At 42.9% G+C, this 15,188-nt stretch overlaps 1 protein-coding gene across 2 annotated transcripts in view; it reads left to right on the top strand.

Moving 5' to 3' along the window:
• Nucleotides 1-10,565, top strand: part of LOC136778288 (uncharacterized) — a 62,012-nt gene extending 51,447 nt beyond the window's left edge. Inside the window, exons 6-8 of one of the 2 annotated variants that reach the window (XM_066735000.1) lie at nucleotides 2,499-2,513; nucleotides 4,772-4,967; nucleotides 8,686-10,565. In XM_066735000.1, coding sequence (XP_066591097.1) covers nucleotides 2,499-2,513; nucleotides 4,772-4,967; nucleotides 8,686-8,771 — 297 coding nt within the window. In that variant the 3' untranslated portion in view covers nucleotides 8,772-10,565. Of the gene's footprint in view, nucleotides 1-2,498; nucleotides 2,514-4,723; nucleotides 4,968-8,685 lie in introns of both variants that reach the window. The other variant, XM_066734999.1, reaches the window with a different exon arrangement.
• Nucleotides 10,566-15,188: the final 4,623 nt, after the last annotated feature.

Here is a 15,188-nt window from a genome sequence, read left to right as displayed (position 1 = left end):
TCCGCTTTTTATTTTTACATAACAAAACAAAAAATCATTACTTTGGAATTATTCTTGAAGAATCTCCTGGAAAGGTGTAATAAGCGTTTCGCTTCTCTAACTGCAGTGCAGCTTTTGAAAAAATGCATATTGGTATGTAATCTCACTACTCGAGTTTCTCGTTTAGTATGAGATTCGCTGCTGCTGCTGCTCCTGCGCTGCTTCTGCTGCTCCTTTTTCTTTCCTCTTTATTAAAAGGGAAATGTAAAAGATGTACGTAGATTTACAGGCTTATATCTAATTTGCCGAATTACCATAATCTTATCGCGTCGACACTTTTCAGGAGAGAAGGAGCAAGTTTCTTATCACAAAACTTTATAATCGAAGGAAGTAAATTTGTGATTTCGTATACGGCGGATGGCTGGGTAAAATAAACTACTTAACCGCATTGTGCTTGGTTTCGGAAGGGATTTTTCTTTAGGAACAAGTAACCTTATAAGAGAAAAAGTGCCAAAGGGAATCTTTAGGATCAATTGAACGCTCGAGTAGTGCCTTTTACTTTCTTTCCTTCTTTCTTTCGTTGTTATCTTTTCCTTTTTTTTCTCTCTCTCTTTTTTTTTTTAACAGAGCACTATGAACTCCCTTCTTTCAGAGTTAGATCTTTTCTACCTTTTTCGAAGACGCTTCTTTTTCCTATAAACTGATTTGTCTGCGCTCCCTACCTGTCCAGATGCGATTAAATGCCCGCCAGATCTGATCACTGGTAAGGATGGAAGTGAGAGGGGAGGGAGGGGGAGGGTGGGGGGGGGGGATTGTGGAAAGGTATAAAAGTTATTTAAGCTGCATGACGTTACTTTAAAGGAAGCTTCGAGTGCGCTCGTGCCAGACGCTTGGCCTGGCTTACCCTCCTTTCACACGTTTTCATGGGGCTGGAATTTACATGCACGCTGTGCCAGCTCTTCCTGGGAATTTCGAATCATCAGTGTCTTTTGCGGGCACCGAGATTCCGCCGTGCTACCACCGGAAATTTGCTAGCTCCAGGGAGGATCGGGGATTGCTTTCGGATTCCAACACGCAAAATATGCACGTTCTATATGTATATGTGTGCGATGGTGTGTTTGTGTGTATACTCGTATCGACAAACGTCAGAAACTCCCAACGCCCCATCTTCATTTATTTGTTTATGATGAAACTCTCTCGTCACACAACCAATCCTATATATGTATACCATAGTTTTGTTTCATTACGAAGAAAATGAGATCCTCCACTCTCTCGTTACTGCTAGATCAGCGAACTCAAAGATGAAGTATCTCCCAGCTGGCTATGAAAATTTCATCTCTGCGGTTACCAAATGTATTGGTTTTCAATAAATTAACTCCCGCTGCTTCGACGAGCTAAAGTAGCACGATTATCGAGCGAGTAAAGTTAAACAAAATTCTGAGCAAACTTGGGCCACGAGCAAGGGAGAGTTAAAAAGAGTTTTTCGGCTATTAGCATATTGTTGTGCTTATCCTAAAGGAAGATCGTGCCTGATTTATCCAAGTGCCGGTTATAATATACTGCAAATCGTCGACTGGTTTATCTCGCAGATATGGAATATTCGCGAAAATTAAAAGAGTTGGCAAAGGCTGGATCGTTGTAAAAAACAGCAATGTTCAGTATTTCACGAAAAAACTAGAGTATTGGATACTCCGGGGGTTGGTACGAAGCTTCAGAAAAAACTGGAAAATACTAGGAGGGTCAAACGTGGGTCATACAGACTCGCACACACACTTAAATTCATATCTAGTGCAATTCATAGTCGTAGGTGGAAAGGCACAACACCATTATACAACTATAAAATAATTTAGTCGCAGTAATGTAAAATTTCATTCTTTTCGCGAAATACAACTTGAGTATGGAACATCATAAAGTATACATTATATAGGAAGTGTCAAACAGGAGCAATTTGAAGACTCGAAACTGCAAATATAAATTCATAGTACAATTTATTCATAGTCTCAGGTTCTGCAGGGTTAAATCTTCGGGTGGAGAATAACACAAGAGAAGTGCAGGTTACGGTAGTTCGGACATAGATGTAAAGTCTCATTCTCTTGGCAAAAAAAATTGAATATGGGACACTGGTGTAAAGTATAGGAAGTGCCAAACAAGAGCCATTGCGAAAGGCCGGACTAGCGCGAGCATAAATTCATAGTCCAATTTATTCATAGTCGTAGGCTCTGCAAGGTTGGATCTTCGGGTGGTGAGGAGAGGAGGCGTCAGAAGAGGACTGACTATGGAGCAATGCAGTGTAAAGTCTCGTTCTATATGCAACGTATTCCAGAGTAAGACCGGTTACATGTAATACGTGCAGGTAGAGGAAGCGAGATAGTGTTCGTTCTTGCACTTTGTTGTGTGGTGTGCATCGTAAACTGCATCGTTCACCAACAATCGTCCTTCAGCGAAGAGGAAGTACGGCTATTTCGTCCTTGTCGACCTGGTAATCCCGTCGCTAGTTTTCAGCGTCATCCCTCTGCCAGCCCTTTCCGAAGAGGGTGATTTTAACCCTCTCCCCCCAACCACCCCCGTCCTCCCCCCTACTCGACAACCGCTCTGCCCTTTCCATTCCAAAACTCGCACACTGCTTTCTCTTTCAGTTTCATTCGCTCCTCCGCACACCGTGTAGCATCCTGGATAAGAGCAACCGTTTTCTCGACTTTTCCTAATTGAGCACAACCAATACGCTGGCGCGATTTTAATTCGCTCGTCGTGTCTCGTTTACGCCACGTTGCCTCGGTAGATCCACCTGACATCAGTTCGACCGTCTTTATTTTCCCCAAATCCCAGTTTGTCCTCGTGAACCGTTTCTTTTCTTCCTTCGTAGGACCATTCATCCCCTCTGGTGAGATTGGATACGTAGCTATATATGTACACTTGATAGACCCGTCTCTTCCGTTACGAATTTTTCAAGATAAATGCATCTCTGCGACAATTTGATGCGATGGTATATATAACTTGAATTAAAGCAAAGCTGCGGAATCTTGCAGGTTATTTAGAAAAAGGGGAGGAAGAAGTTTTCTTTTCGATTGAATGCAGTCGAGACTAAAAATAAAAGATGAGCTGCAAGGAATGTCTATTGAAACGTAGTCTTTCAGGGAATGAGTTATTTGCTTGCGTAAAATGATGCGCAACGCGATAACAAGATAATGGGATTTTCAGTTTGAGTGGAGGGATGGTCGAGCCGAGTCGCCAAACGCTGCACAGCTTGGACGAAGATGAGGAGGGGAGGGGGTCGTTTTCTCTGTTTTTCGTAATTAAATCGCAGCGAGCGCGAACGTTTGTAAAGAAGAAAAGTCAGGTTTCAGGATGGCAGGGGCGCAGCGTGCAAACAGGGGGCGTAGCGAGTTAGCCTCCTGGCCCTTTCATAATCTGTATTCAAGCGCTGTAATCACTTTCGGCCATGAGATTGGATCGTGGGGATCGATGTTTAAAGAGTGAAATTTATATTCGGCCGCAATTCCTTCGACCAACGGATAAGCATCGGATGTTTGAGAACCATTAATCATTCGGGCGTTTTTCTTCCGGAGGCGGACTATCCTGTGGGTAAAAGTAACGCGGCTCGGCATGATTTTTCAAGCGAAAGAAACTGGTAAGAAGGTGCCAGGAGCATCTTGCAACCTCCGAAAATGCGTGTGCTGACGCTCCTTTCTTTCGTTTCTTGTTTTCTTGCCGACCCGATATATGAAATTTGACGAAAATCGTCAGGACTGTACAATATACAACTATGGGTTTATAACCTGTTTGCAAATTGGAAAAAATATACAATACGTGTATAGGAGGATCTGGACGCGCCTCTCGGGGACAATGTAAAAACGTCCTTGAAACTCGTGGTGGATTTCGCTCGCTATAGCTATCAGCGAATTTCCATCATCGATACCCCATAGGACAATCCATCAGATCCACTTTCACAACGCTACTGGCGATACCGCGATCCTGTACGGTTTCTTTTAATTATATCCTGCACCCATACGACTATACTTGTATGGAATCTGCGCGCTTGCTCGATTCCCTATACAAAATAAGGATATTTAATTACCGCGAAAATTTAATCCAAACTGCGTGCATGCGAGAATGAGAAGAAACGATTCTCGATGATTATATATACTAACGGTGTAACGATTTTTCCAGCACAATATCGTATTTGAAACGTAATTTTCCAAGTCGATAAAATGTAGAAAATCGACGCATTTAGCAGTCTCGTCGAGCTATTAAAGAATGGAGGATTTGTGCATGGCTTCGCACTCTTTTCACGAACTTTTCGCCAGCGTAGCTCTCGGATCTCTCGCAAGAAGCAGCAAGATAATCGTGAAAATGGGCAGAGAGCGTGATAAGGGGAAGGGTGTGGGGAGGATGTGGGGGTGGGGGTTTCTTTCGACTTCTCATCGAGGTGGAAGGTGGAAGACGCCGCCTTTGTACTCGTAATCGGGCGGCAGTCTCGACGATGGCGAAGAGGTTTCGGTGGGGCCGCTCGCGCGTTCTTCCGATTCCAGATGAACGAATTTCGTTAAAAGCGGATTTACATTTCCTCCGCACTCTCGACGACCAGGCATCTTCACCTTCCCCCTCCCCCCCCCCCCCCCTCCCTCCTCCCCATTCTCCTCGAAGGAAAACTACAGCTTCTCGCGTGACCATTTTCCAGCCGTTTCTTCCACGTCAATCGTCCCCTTTAAATCAACTGAAATTCATGCTTGACTTATCATTGCAGTTGGGCCCACACAGAACGGCGAAGCTCCATCAGCAGCAGCGACAGCAGAAGCGAGATCGAAACGAGGCCCTCGCAAGCTCGAATCACGCTGGTCTTCAGTGGACCGAGATCAGTCTGACCCTACAGTCGTTTCATTACGTAAACGGCCAACTCAACCTACGATGTACCGCTGACATCCCTGGAATATACTCGTCCATGTCCGAATTGCAGCTGGGTGGACTGCGCGAGCCTGTACCGGAGAGAGGTAGGCACGATATATATATAGCTCTGCTTATATACATTCGATTATAAACGTGATTGACACGAAATACCAAGAAACGCTCGGTCCATTAAATTTCTACGACGTTCTTTCTATGGGTGGAAAATTGAATTGAAAATTTAGCTGCTATATATCGATCCGAGTTTTTCAAGTATAGATTCACCGTCGCGTTGGTGGATGTAAGCGATAGGGTTAACACTCGCGCAGGCTTGTTCTAGCCTAGGGCGAAACTAACCATCTAGCCAAAGCATCGAGGGAGGGATTAGCCGCTCGACCGGCTCACGGGCTAATAAATTTCAGAGAGGCCCACCCATTCGAAATCGGAAAAGAAGCCTCCGGTGCACGCTCTCGCTTCCTGCACGCGACGTCCACGAGATTTAATTGACCGGCTATACTCTCCTCCGCCTTCTTCCTCCCCTTGATCGCTACAGTAAATATATCTATATATATTTAGTATATATTCTTGCTTTATTTACCAACGTCATTCCCATTTCCATTTGCAGCTGAACCCTGTAATAACTCTGCGATCCAACCAAGCGTTATTCGTCAAATTTATATATATATATATATATATATACTGTAGTAGTATCGTCGAAACTCGACTTCAGTAAATTATTATTATTCTCATTAGATACCTTGCCAGCTGGAATTTACTGCAAATTTTTAATTCTTTTTTTTTGTGCCAGTAACGCACTTAAGCACTCGATGAAATCATTCGAAGCAGACTAATGGGATTCGAAATAAGTTTCGAGGGAAAACACGCTAATACGCATTGCAGTTGTTCCGCGTTGAAAGATTCAGTGGGGAAATGATTTTCACCGTTAGCAGCCACTCGAGCTTCGGTACCACGCGAGTCTTAATATGCAAGTAAGAATTTTCACACGAACCGATAGCCTTGGGCGGCAAATATTCCCCTCGAACTTACCAAAGAGACGTTCCTGAGAAACTTTCGCGTTTCTGTCTCGCACTCCGCCCCTTCCCCCTTTACTAACTTCCACCCCTTTACTCAGGCATCCTTTATCTCCTCGAGTTTCACCGGGAACTTACCTCGGTGCTGCTGGATTTGCGAATTATCCAGACGCTAATCTCATGTGTGCCCTGGAAAACGAGGGAGAAATGTCAAACAGAAAGGGATGGTTATAAACTCCGCTTTATTTCTTCCTCCTTTCCTTTGTAATATACTATATATGTGTGTGTGTATAATTTTCTAAAGCTAATAAATTTCAATCATATATATACATACATACTTCATATCGAAATCACAAAGTGATATCGTACTTGACAAAGGGTAATTGTAAAACATCCATGAAAGTGTAACGTAATACCTCGCAAATGAATCCTCGTGTAAATATTCAGCATTGTTTGAGTTCTACTTTCACAAGAGATTTCTGCTAAAATCGCTGAAATTATTCAGGAATAAGCGTGTCAAATGTGGAAGACGTTATCTTACTTTTGCTAAGCTGATTATCCGGGTCCGTGGAAACTATTTCGTGAGGGGAATTTGCAGGGTGTACGAGTACTCTCGGCACGAGTATATATTCCACGGTCCTTGATGCATCTCAGGGTGAACCGATAGGGAAATTGGGAGAGGTGAGTGCGATGGGTGATGAGATTGCAATAGGGGATGGCGCTACATACATGCGTTTATGGATAAGTTGCGATACCTATATGCAAGAGCAACTGTGTGTGATCGATTACCGATGCTTAGCACTGTAATTATCGGAAGTGTTTCCATGCTGATTACTTGGAGCAGGCTTACCACCGACGATCGTTTAAGTGGAAAAACTACGGCTGTGTAGACAGCTCGCCCTTTTTATCTCTTCCACCCCTTCCTCTATCCACCCGGCTTGTTTTTCTCCTCCTATACAGTGCACAGAGATTATTTATTTGCATTCTTTTTACCCCAGGAAATGAGATACGAACGAAACGCTTCGGGACTTTATTTATCTGAGAAAATAATAACTGGCTGTATTAGCGGAGCAATAAATATCTCTTTGCAATTTTTTGCAGCTATGAAAACCAAAATGCTCGAAAATTTAATATTTTATCATTTGTATCGTCTACATACTTGGGATTCCAATCAGAATTCTTGAGGATTTTCTTTGAATTGCAATGGAATCTTTTTTTTTTTTCTTTTTTTTTCTTAATATAATTTTGCTATTTTTTAAACGTTGCACGGAGTTTATAGAAGTTTGACGTCGGTTGTTAGCACTGCATTCTCGAATGAAAAAGTACCTAAACGATTATTATTGGGATACCAATGGACTTGGAGCTACCAACTTCACAGCAAGCAGCGTCGATTCTTGCCGGCCGATTGGCCGTAACGATTTTTGCCCGGATTATACTGACCGTTAAAGCACATATCCAGCAGCACTTTTTATTTATACTCGAAAGTAAATCGTTTCTTCGAAAGTTTCTAGAACTCGTGTCACGAACTCTCGAAGCACAAGCTCATGAAGTTGTCTCAAGAGTTTTTATATCAAGTACTCTTTGAATTTGCTTGCCACCCAAATCTCTTGCACTCCTCCAATGTGCAAACATTTCGATTCCTCCGGAAAGCTTTTACCGAAAACTCATGAGAGAAATCTCATAAGCCGCTTTTTCCCATACAAAATGACATTTGCACCCACTGCGAAAAAGCTGCCAGTCGATTCTTCGCCTCCTCTTACTATTTTCCCCTTTTTCTTTTTTCAATCTCTCCCGAAAACTTTTCTCTATGGTCTCGCAGACAGTTTTTGCGCAGGAATAAAGAAATGTCTCGAGTTCGTAGCTTAATTCGACAGCGAAAAGAGAAATGCTGCACTTGGACCATAATCACAATTATTTCCCAGCCAGTTTTGGCAAATGAAAATTCTCATGAGACGAAGCGTGTAATCATCGTCATCGTCCTGGAGAAATGGGGAGTAAAAACGAGGGTGGAGCTGTAAGTAGGATCAATTGACGGTCCGACATCCGCTCAACTGTTTTTGAAGCCGTCGCATTGGCTTGCATCGATCCTGCTGGAGAAGATATTAGTGTGCGTGTGAGTGTGTGTGCATCCACCACCCATGCACCCACACACCAGCTTCGTTTGATTCCTCGCTCGTAGTAATTTCATTTCGTTCACACTCGCTTTTTCGCGGCCCGCTGCCTCGTTGATTCATACGTGTTACCACTTGGATCGTGGTGGACGAAATTGTTTTTAGGAAATTGACTTTTCTTTCGGCAGAAGGAACAAATGCTTGCTTCGAGAAGCAGAGTCTACTGACGTGTTAAGCTTTTGCCCTGTGCTCTCTCCATCATTTCTATTCTATATATATGTTGCAAGCTCGCTTTTTGAACATGTAACTTGTGTATTTGCCAAATTATATATTTGTTTATTGAAATAAACATAGAATATAGTGGGACGAGTGACATCATTAAATAGCAAGAATCCTAAAACTGTATTAACGCAATTAACGATTTCACTAATTTACAAGTAATAATATATTCGCTCGACGCCCCTCCTCTCTTATCAAAGCCGAAACAAAACCGTATTATAAGAGACTCCCGCGTGGTTGATAGCATGATTTAATTATGATTAATGACGTCGTAATTGAAAATTTATAATCAACGTTTTCCATAGCCTATTTATCACGAGTATATTGGTTTTAGGGGATTAATTTGCACACTCGCGTGTTATGTGATTACAAGGATGTAATGTCTTGATTGATGTATGTTACAGTAACCTCGGAGAGCGGTGGCCAGACGCAGGCCACTATCTACTTGACGATGCTTTGTTTGGTCAGTGTTCATCTGCTTTTGAGATAGTCATGGCACATCTGAGAAGCGAGCAAAGGAACCCTGGAGCGTCGCATGGTGAATAGAACGCTAGTCAAGAGAACGTGGAAATGCGAAAGAAGAACGAAGAGATAACACACACACATATACATACACACATAGATACAAAAACACAGCGACAGAATCCTAAGTGTCACGTATCAAAGGGACAAAGAACTATAACAATTATATTAATCAACGTTAAAAGTTTTTTGTGTTTTTATTAATGCATTGAGTTATAAAATCGAAGAGAAGCCACGCGACGTTGGCTGCGTCACACACAGATAGACACACCGAGAGATTGTCCTTGATAGTATGATATTTTTGCCATTTGTTACAATAATTGCGACTGTTACGCCGTACACGATGCGTGCAATGTGTACTTAATTTAAGAATCGACGATCTTGGCCGAGGGTTGCTGCTAGGGAGAAAAGCAATGCTCTCTCGATCGTCGCGAATTGAGGGTGATTTAGAGGCTTATATTATAGTACGATTAAAATAGTCACGTATGAAAGATTAGAGTCGAAGCACGGTTAAAACTTAAGCCGTCTCAGCGAGCTCGCACCAAGTGAATTCAATTAGCAGGATTCGATTGCCAGAATTTCCATGGGAATTCGATGCCTGGTAAATGAAAGCAACGGAAGCTGAGAGCCGTAGGAAATGCGAAGTTAAGTATGCGTAAAGGTGTTTATGATCACCTCAAACGTTAGTACCCCCCGCCCTCGTTGTGAATATTCTCCTTAGTCGAGTGGATCCCGGAAGCAGATAAATGCGTTGCGAAGAAGGAAGGTTCCAAAGAACTGTCTATTTTGTGCCCAGCGATTCCTTCTTCCTGCACACACACACGCACACCTCTTTCGTTTACCGGTAGTATATAACGATATACTCGATACGTGCGTTCATTGTGAGAGCTTCTCACGTTTCATTGCAATATAGTATATCGATATACAGGACGAACGAGTCCGAGCCCCTAATGCCGATATTGACGAAAATGTTAAATAGTGTAACGGAGCGCTGCGTACGCTTCCAAAAGAGTCAGCAATTTTCGGTTTCCATTCGAGCGTCTCGTTTGTTCCGAATGCTCAATAAACAGTGAAATATAATTTTTTTCGTTTGAACAAACGCAGCAATTGACATGGTAATGCTACCTTGCGCCGAGCAACGTGCACGCGCATTTACTGCCAATTTCAGGGTGGAACTTCGAAACTCGCTAAGTTTATATTGCGTAACGATCGCCCAGCTTTCTATTATATCGTTCGAGTAACATTATTTTCCAAATATGAGCTTGGCTAGTTTTGGCACTCTGCCCTTTAATTGCTTTTAGTTATTGCCAGCGACCCATGTATATTTGTAGCTGTAAATAAGCCGCATACGTCGTTTTACTCTTACGTTATAACAACCATCGATCACACTCATTAATCTTAACAATTTTCTTTACCTACTTTTACCCCCTTTCGTTTTTATCAATATAATTCATTATACCAAAAATGTTCGCCTAAGATTCTTTCCTTTCAACAGAGTCGAACGGATGCTACGTGCTATGTAAAAAAATGTGATTAAAGATATGAGATTAAGAAATATACGAATATTGAATATTGAACCAGGCAATTTCATTGAGAAAAGTGTATCGAGGCGAGAATATACCTAGCGAAGAGCGAGGAGAATCTCGAGAGAGAGAGCGAGTAAATTTTATATAAATAAAATGTCGCGTTAGTGCGCCGGGATGAAATTGCCGCCGTCACACCTATATATAGGTATATACACACGCATGGGGACGTTGGGGGAGCGTGCGACTAACTGCGGAGGAGCTTTGAAAGAAGAATAAGAAGAAGGATGAAGTGGAGGTGGGGGGGGGGGGGGGAGGCAGCGAGTGTACATCGTGTATCATCGTTTCCCCCGCTGTTTTCTTTGTTAATACCCGCGTTACTTTTCCGGTTTGCCGGAATAAGCACACCGCACAGCCCCAGCATCAATGGTGAAATCACTCGCACGCCACGTTCTCGCGATGTGTGCTTTCGCTGCATGGAGCTTTTGCTCGCACCTCGACCACAAATCCTTTTTCGCAGAGTGTGCGCGCGCGCGTGTGTGTGTGTATGTATGTTGAGCACACAGAGCAAATTCGTAGTTTACTCGCAGTTGTATGGCGCGTCGAGGACAAGTGTGGTATGTACGGTACTCGTAAAATTCGCTCTCGGAACTGAGTCCATAGACAGAGGCCACAATTAACCCGATTCGGGCGCTCAGCGGCTGTGTCGAACTCTGGGAGGAGCATGGAGCTAGTGTAAGTCCAAAGTTTGCTCTCGACTTCACAGTGCACTGTGCTGCTACGGCAGCGGAGAATGACGTGTATGCCAGGGACCACCCCTAACCACCCCCTATCCACGAGAGTCTCGCTCTCAACCTACACCCTCTGCACCCTGCACCCACCCACCCCTGTATTCTCCTCGGTCCGTGTATGTAGTTTCCCCCCAGTGCGTGGATAATTCCTTCCTTACACAAACGTGACAAAGGAAACGACATTTCACCTAACTGAAACGTTGTCATCCTCGTCACAATCGCTTCCACAACCGCCCTTGCTTGGTCCTCCTCCTCCTCCTCGTCGACGTCGTCGTCGTTCGCCTCGCAGCCTCAGCCTCGTTTCGGCTTAGTCGCGCGTCCAATCTACCCCGTTCATATCCTCCATTGCTATCCATGCTTAATAATATACCACTGACTCCTCGACTTCTCGCAATTGTGTTGCCGAAGCTGATTCTCAATGAATGTCTACCTTCGGCACGGAGATCCTACCTTGATATAGATAGATGTATATATATATATATATATATATGTGTGTGTATTAGCCTCCTCGCGCGGAGAGACTTCAGACTGGAGACGATCAGCCATATAACTACGCGAAATCCCTCGCTGCAGTCTGAATAAATAATACTTCTATTCCATTCTCCTATCGCCTGTGTATAAAAGTCAAAACTTGCCTCGTTTGTTATTCGTCCGATCTGTTCCATCATGCCTTTTGAACTACGAACAAATACATTGTTACCTTTGCTCCCGTTTTGTTCTCCATTGCCAATTTCCAAACTAGCTGTGTGTAACTCTGTGCGGTATTGACTCTCCCAAGACAGTGACTAGAATCGTTGGCTTCGTTCTCCAGATTTGCCTTGATTGGTTAATTTTATCGGTTGCTCGATCGTGTATATATATATATAGAAGCTTCGACCTCTCTCTTTCAGTCTCCACTGCGCGCGCGCTCCTCGATTATTCTTCTTATTTTCATTCAATTATGGAGAGGGTGTCACGGATATCCCGTGAAACTATTATTTTTCTATACCGTAACTACGGAGAATCTACGTGGAACGTACCGGAAAAGTCATTACACCGGCAAAGTACCAGGACCAAAAATTACGAGAAGAATTGGGTCAAGCGAAGACCTTAGGTGATTCCACGGTGAAGGCGATTACACGTTACGGACTTTTTCTTCGTAGTATACGAACTTTGTAACTGGATCACTTCCGTTTTACAAATTTACAGAAAGCGAGCGAAACCGTGAATTTATTTTATTCCTTTCCAACGTACATACATATAATGTCAATGCAGAGGCCTTTTTGCAAATAAAAACATTATAACCAGAATTTTCTACCAATTGGAATTGGAACGGGAGTGAAGTATATTTGTACATACGTGATGTAATGGGAAATCCATTGTGTACTCGTCGGGTCAATTTCGTTCAACGCGTTATTGCTTCCCTAGAAATATTTTCGCGTCACATATTGACTCATTGCTCGTAAATAGTTGAATAAAAAATTTTCGATGTTGCATTCTAATTTTCACGGTAAATATTGCATCGAGAAACGTTGGTTTTTCAGAACGATTAAACAAATAGTTAATGTTACTATCCAAAGGCAATTTGCAGAAATAAGGTCTGCAGGGAGATGCAATATTTTCTCCATAGTAAGGGGTAATTCAGTTGGAGGAAGATATCGGTACTATTAAGGAGCGTACTTACGCTTAAAGTTACGTTCTAGTTGCTCGTCGACCAATTACTCTTTCCTCTCGTGGCCTTTAGAAAGGGCGAGGCATCATCAAGGCTCGCCAGCACGTAGCCACGTCCCAATAACGATATAGCAAACTCCAACGAGCCAACTGTAAGCTAGTCAAGCGTTGCAGTTAAGCACCTACCTATGGAAATTTAACGTTGTACTTTGGAAATTTGTTCAATTCATAATTCATCGATCCTCTCTACCCTTGCAACTGTGCGTCTTCTCGACTACGTGGTAAATTTAAAGTATATAACAAAGTCTCGTTTGTATCGCACCGAGCATCTTCACCCTCCTACTTTTCTTTCCCATTGTCTCCATTCAACTTGACTTTTTTTTCCTTCCTTCTCCACGTTGCGAGAGGCGACCCACAGTGGTTCTACTCAACCACTGCACTCCTACATGGCGCGAGAGTCATCGGTAACTCCACATACACACACACACACACTTGGGGAGAAAGGAACGTAATAGCTCTTTCTCCGAGTATCCTATGCAAATTTGCACATGCTCCCAGTAACCGTGCAAAGGTCCACATATCCACGCGACACGGGTCATACGGTTCACCACTGCTATCGTTTCTGCTCACATTTTCACGACGAATTCGCAAAGATTACTCAATCCTACCAGCTCGATCCACATCCTGATCGCACACGAAAATTGAAATCTGCTTAAGCTCCGTATAATTAAGTTTTCCTATGTGAGATATCCTTGCACGAAAATTTCACCATGCTTCGTGGAATCGTTCCAGTTGATTTATTCCCAAATGTATTACACAAATTCGAAAAATATATAATTATTACAGATTATATTTCTAAGAAAGCAGCTTGATTGTGAAAGTTAATAATAAAAAATAAAAAAATGTATTTACAGCGAGCTGTCAAGATTAGGTGACTAATTAAAGGTACGTTTCTCGAGGCATGACATGATTAATTGGTAAGGTTTCTCATAGCGGGCAAGAATGGCAAAATCGATAGTCGATAGTTCTCTAAGTAAGAGAGCAGCAACGTAGAATGATTCAGGTAAACTCTCGAGAGTCTGACAGTGGAGCTGCTGGGCCTCGAATGCAACTGCGAGCTGCAATTGATTTCTTTCCTCCTCCTTGTGTTTCCCACTGGCGATTGCCTCTGCGATAGCCAGCCTCGAAAATCACGTAATTCGATAAGAACCTTTTGGATCGCGACAGGCGTCTCTCTACTGGAGGATGTAGTAGCTATATATATATATATATATATAAAGAAAGAGAGAGAGTATGCTTGAATATACGACACACAAGTCGCGCTGTATCGGCAGGACCAGAGTTCCAGTTTCGATTCTCCGTCGCAACCATAGCACTATAGGGTGGCAGCTACGGTGAGAGGTGCGAGCTGGTCAGGATATATCGTCCCTGCAACGAGCCTCGATCGCTCGAAAAGCTTTTCTGAATGGCTCCAGCCGATACCACGAGTTCCTGTCGACGAACGGAATAAATCGTTGATTCGCGGGCTCTCCAAAGACCGAGCGAGGACTAACGAAGGACGAAAAGCGAGAAAATGAAAGGGTAGTAGAGAGAGAGAGAGAGAATCTTTCCAGAGAGCGAATTCCCACGTTAATCGAAATACGGCTCGGCTATACCGAGGGTCAAAGCACTTGGTATTTTAGACTGTTTCGAAACTACGCTTTAAGCGAGAGAACGAGGTTACCATGTAAGCGTAATCGACGCGAGCTTTAATTAGCCACGGATCAAAGATCGCCTTAATGGACGAGCCCGTGGCTTATGCCTTGAAAAAAAAAAGAAAAAACGTGGAAAAGCTGGGCCAACGACCATCCACCCGAAATCCCCAGTCGAATTCACGAACTGGTAAATAGTCCGATCGTTCGAAACCGATAACTGCGGCTATATTGGTTTCTTTTTTCAAGCATTCCTTTGCAGTAATTAAACGGTCCAATCAATCCCCATCACCGGAGATTTTTAAATCACTCTTCATTTTCCCAATAACCAACGATTCTTTTCGTCATGAAATTATCGTCATTCTGCTAATCCACCATCTTTCAAAGTGTTAGCCTCTTTGCGTGCGACGACGGTTCTTGACGAGGGAAAGCTGTGCGAAGAAAAATATGTTACGATTCGTTCGGAAGAAATCTCTGCGAGGATGAAACTACGATATATATTCCACGAACAATTACAGGAATAAAAGTTATTAAATAACGTGATGTACGTCTTTCGCATCAAACGACTGTATATTTCGTATAAATCGATGATGAAATCGAGACTATACTGATTGCTATGTAAAAAGAAGTTCTTGGAGTGAGACTTGTGTACACGTTGATATGTTATATTATTATACATAAACATTTAATATCTATCCCCTATCGAACCTTAAGAAATAGCGATTATTGC

The sequence above is a fragment of the Prorops nasuta genome, unplaced genomic scaffold (genome assembly GCF_024137725.1).
Source record: "Prorops nasuta isolate Cenicafe-Biocafe unplaced genomic scaffold, Cenicafe_Pnas_1.2 PNAS00014, whole genome shotgun sequence".
Classification (NCBI taxonomy): domain Eukaryota; kingdom Metazoa; phylum Arthropoda; class Insecta; order Hymenoptera; family Bethylidae; genus Prorops; species Prorops nasuta.
The sequence above is the reverse complement of the archived record's forward strand: the minus strand, read 5'-3'. Positions and strand labels throughout refer to the sequence as shown.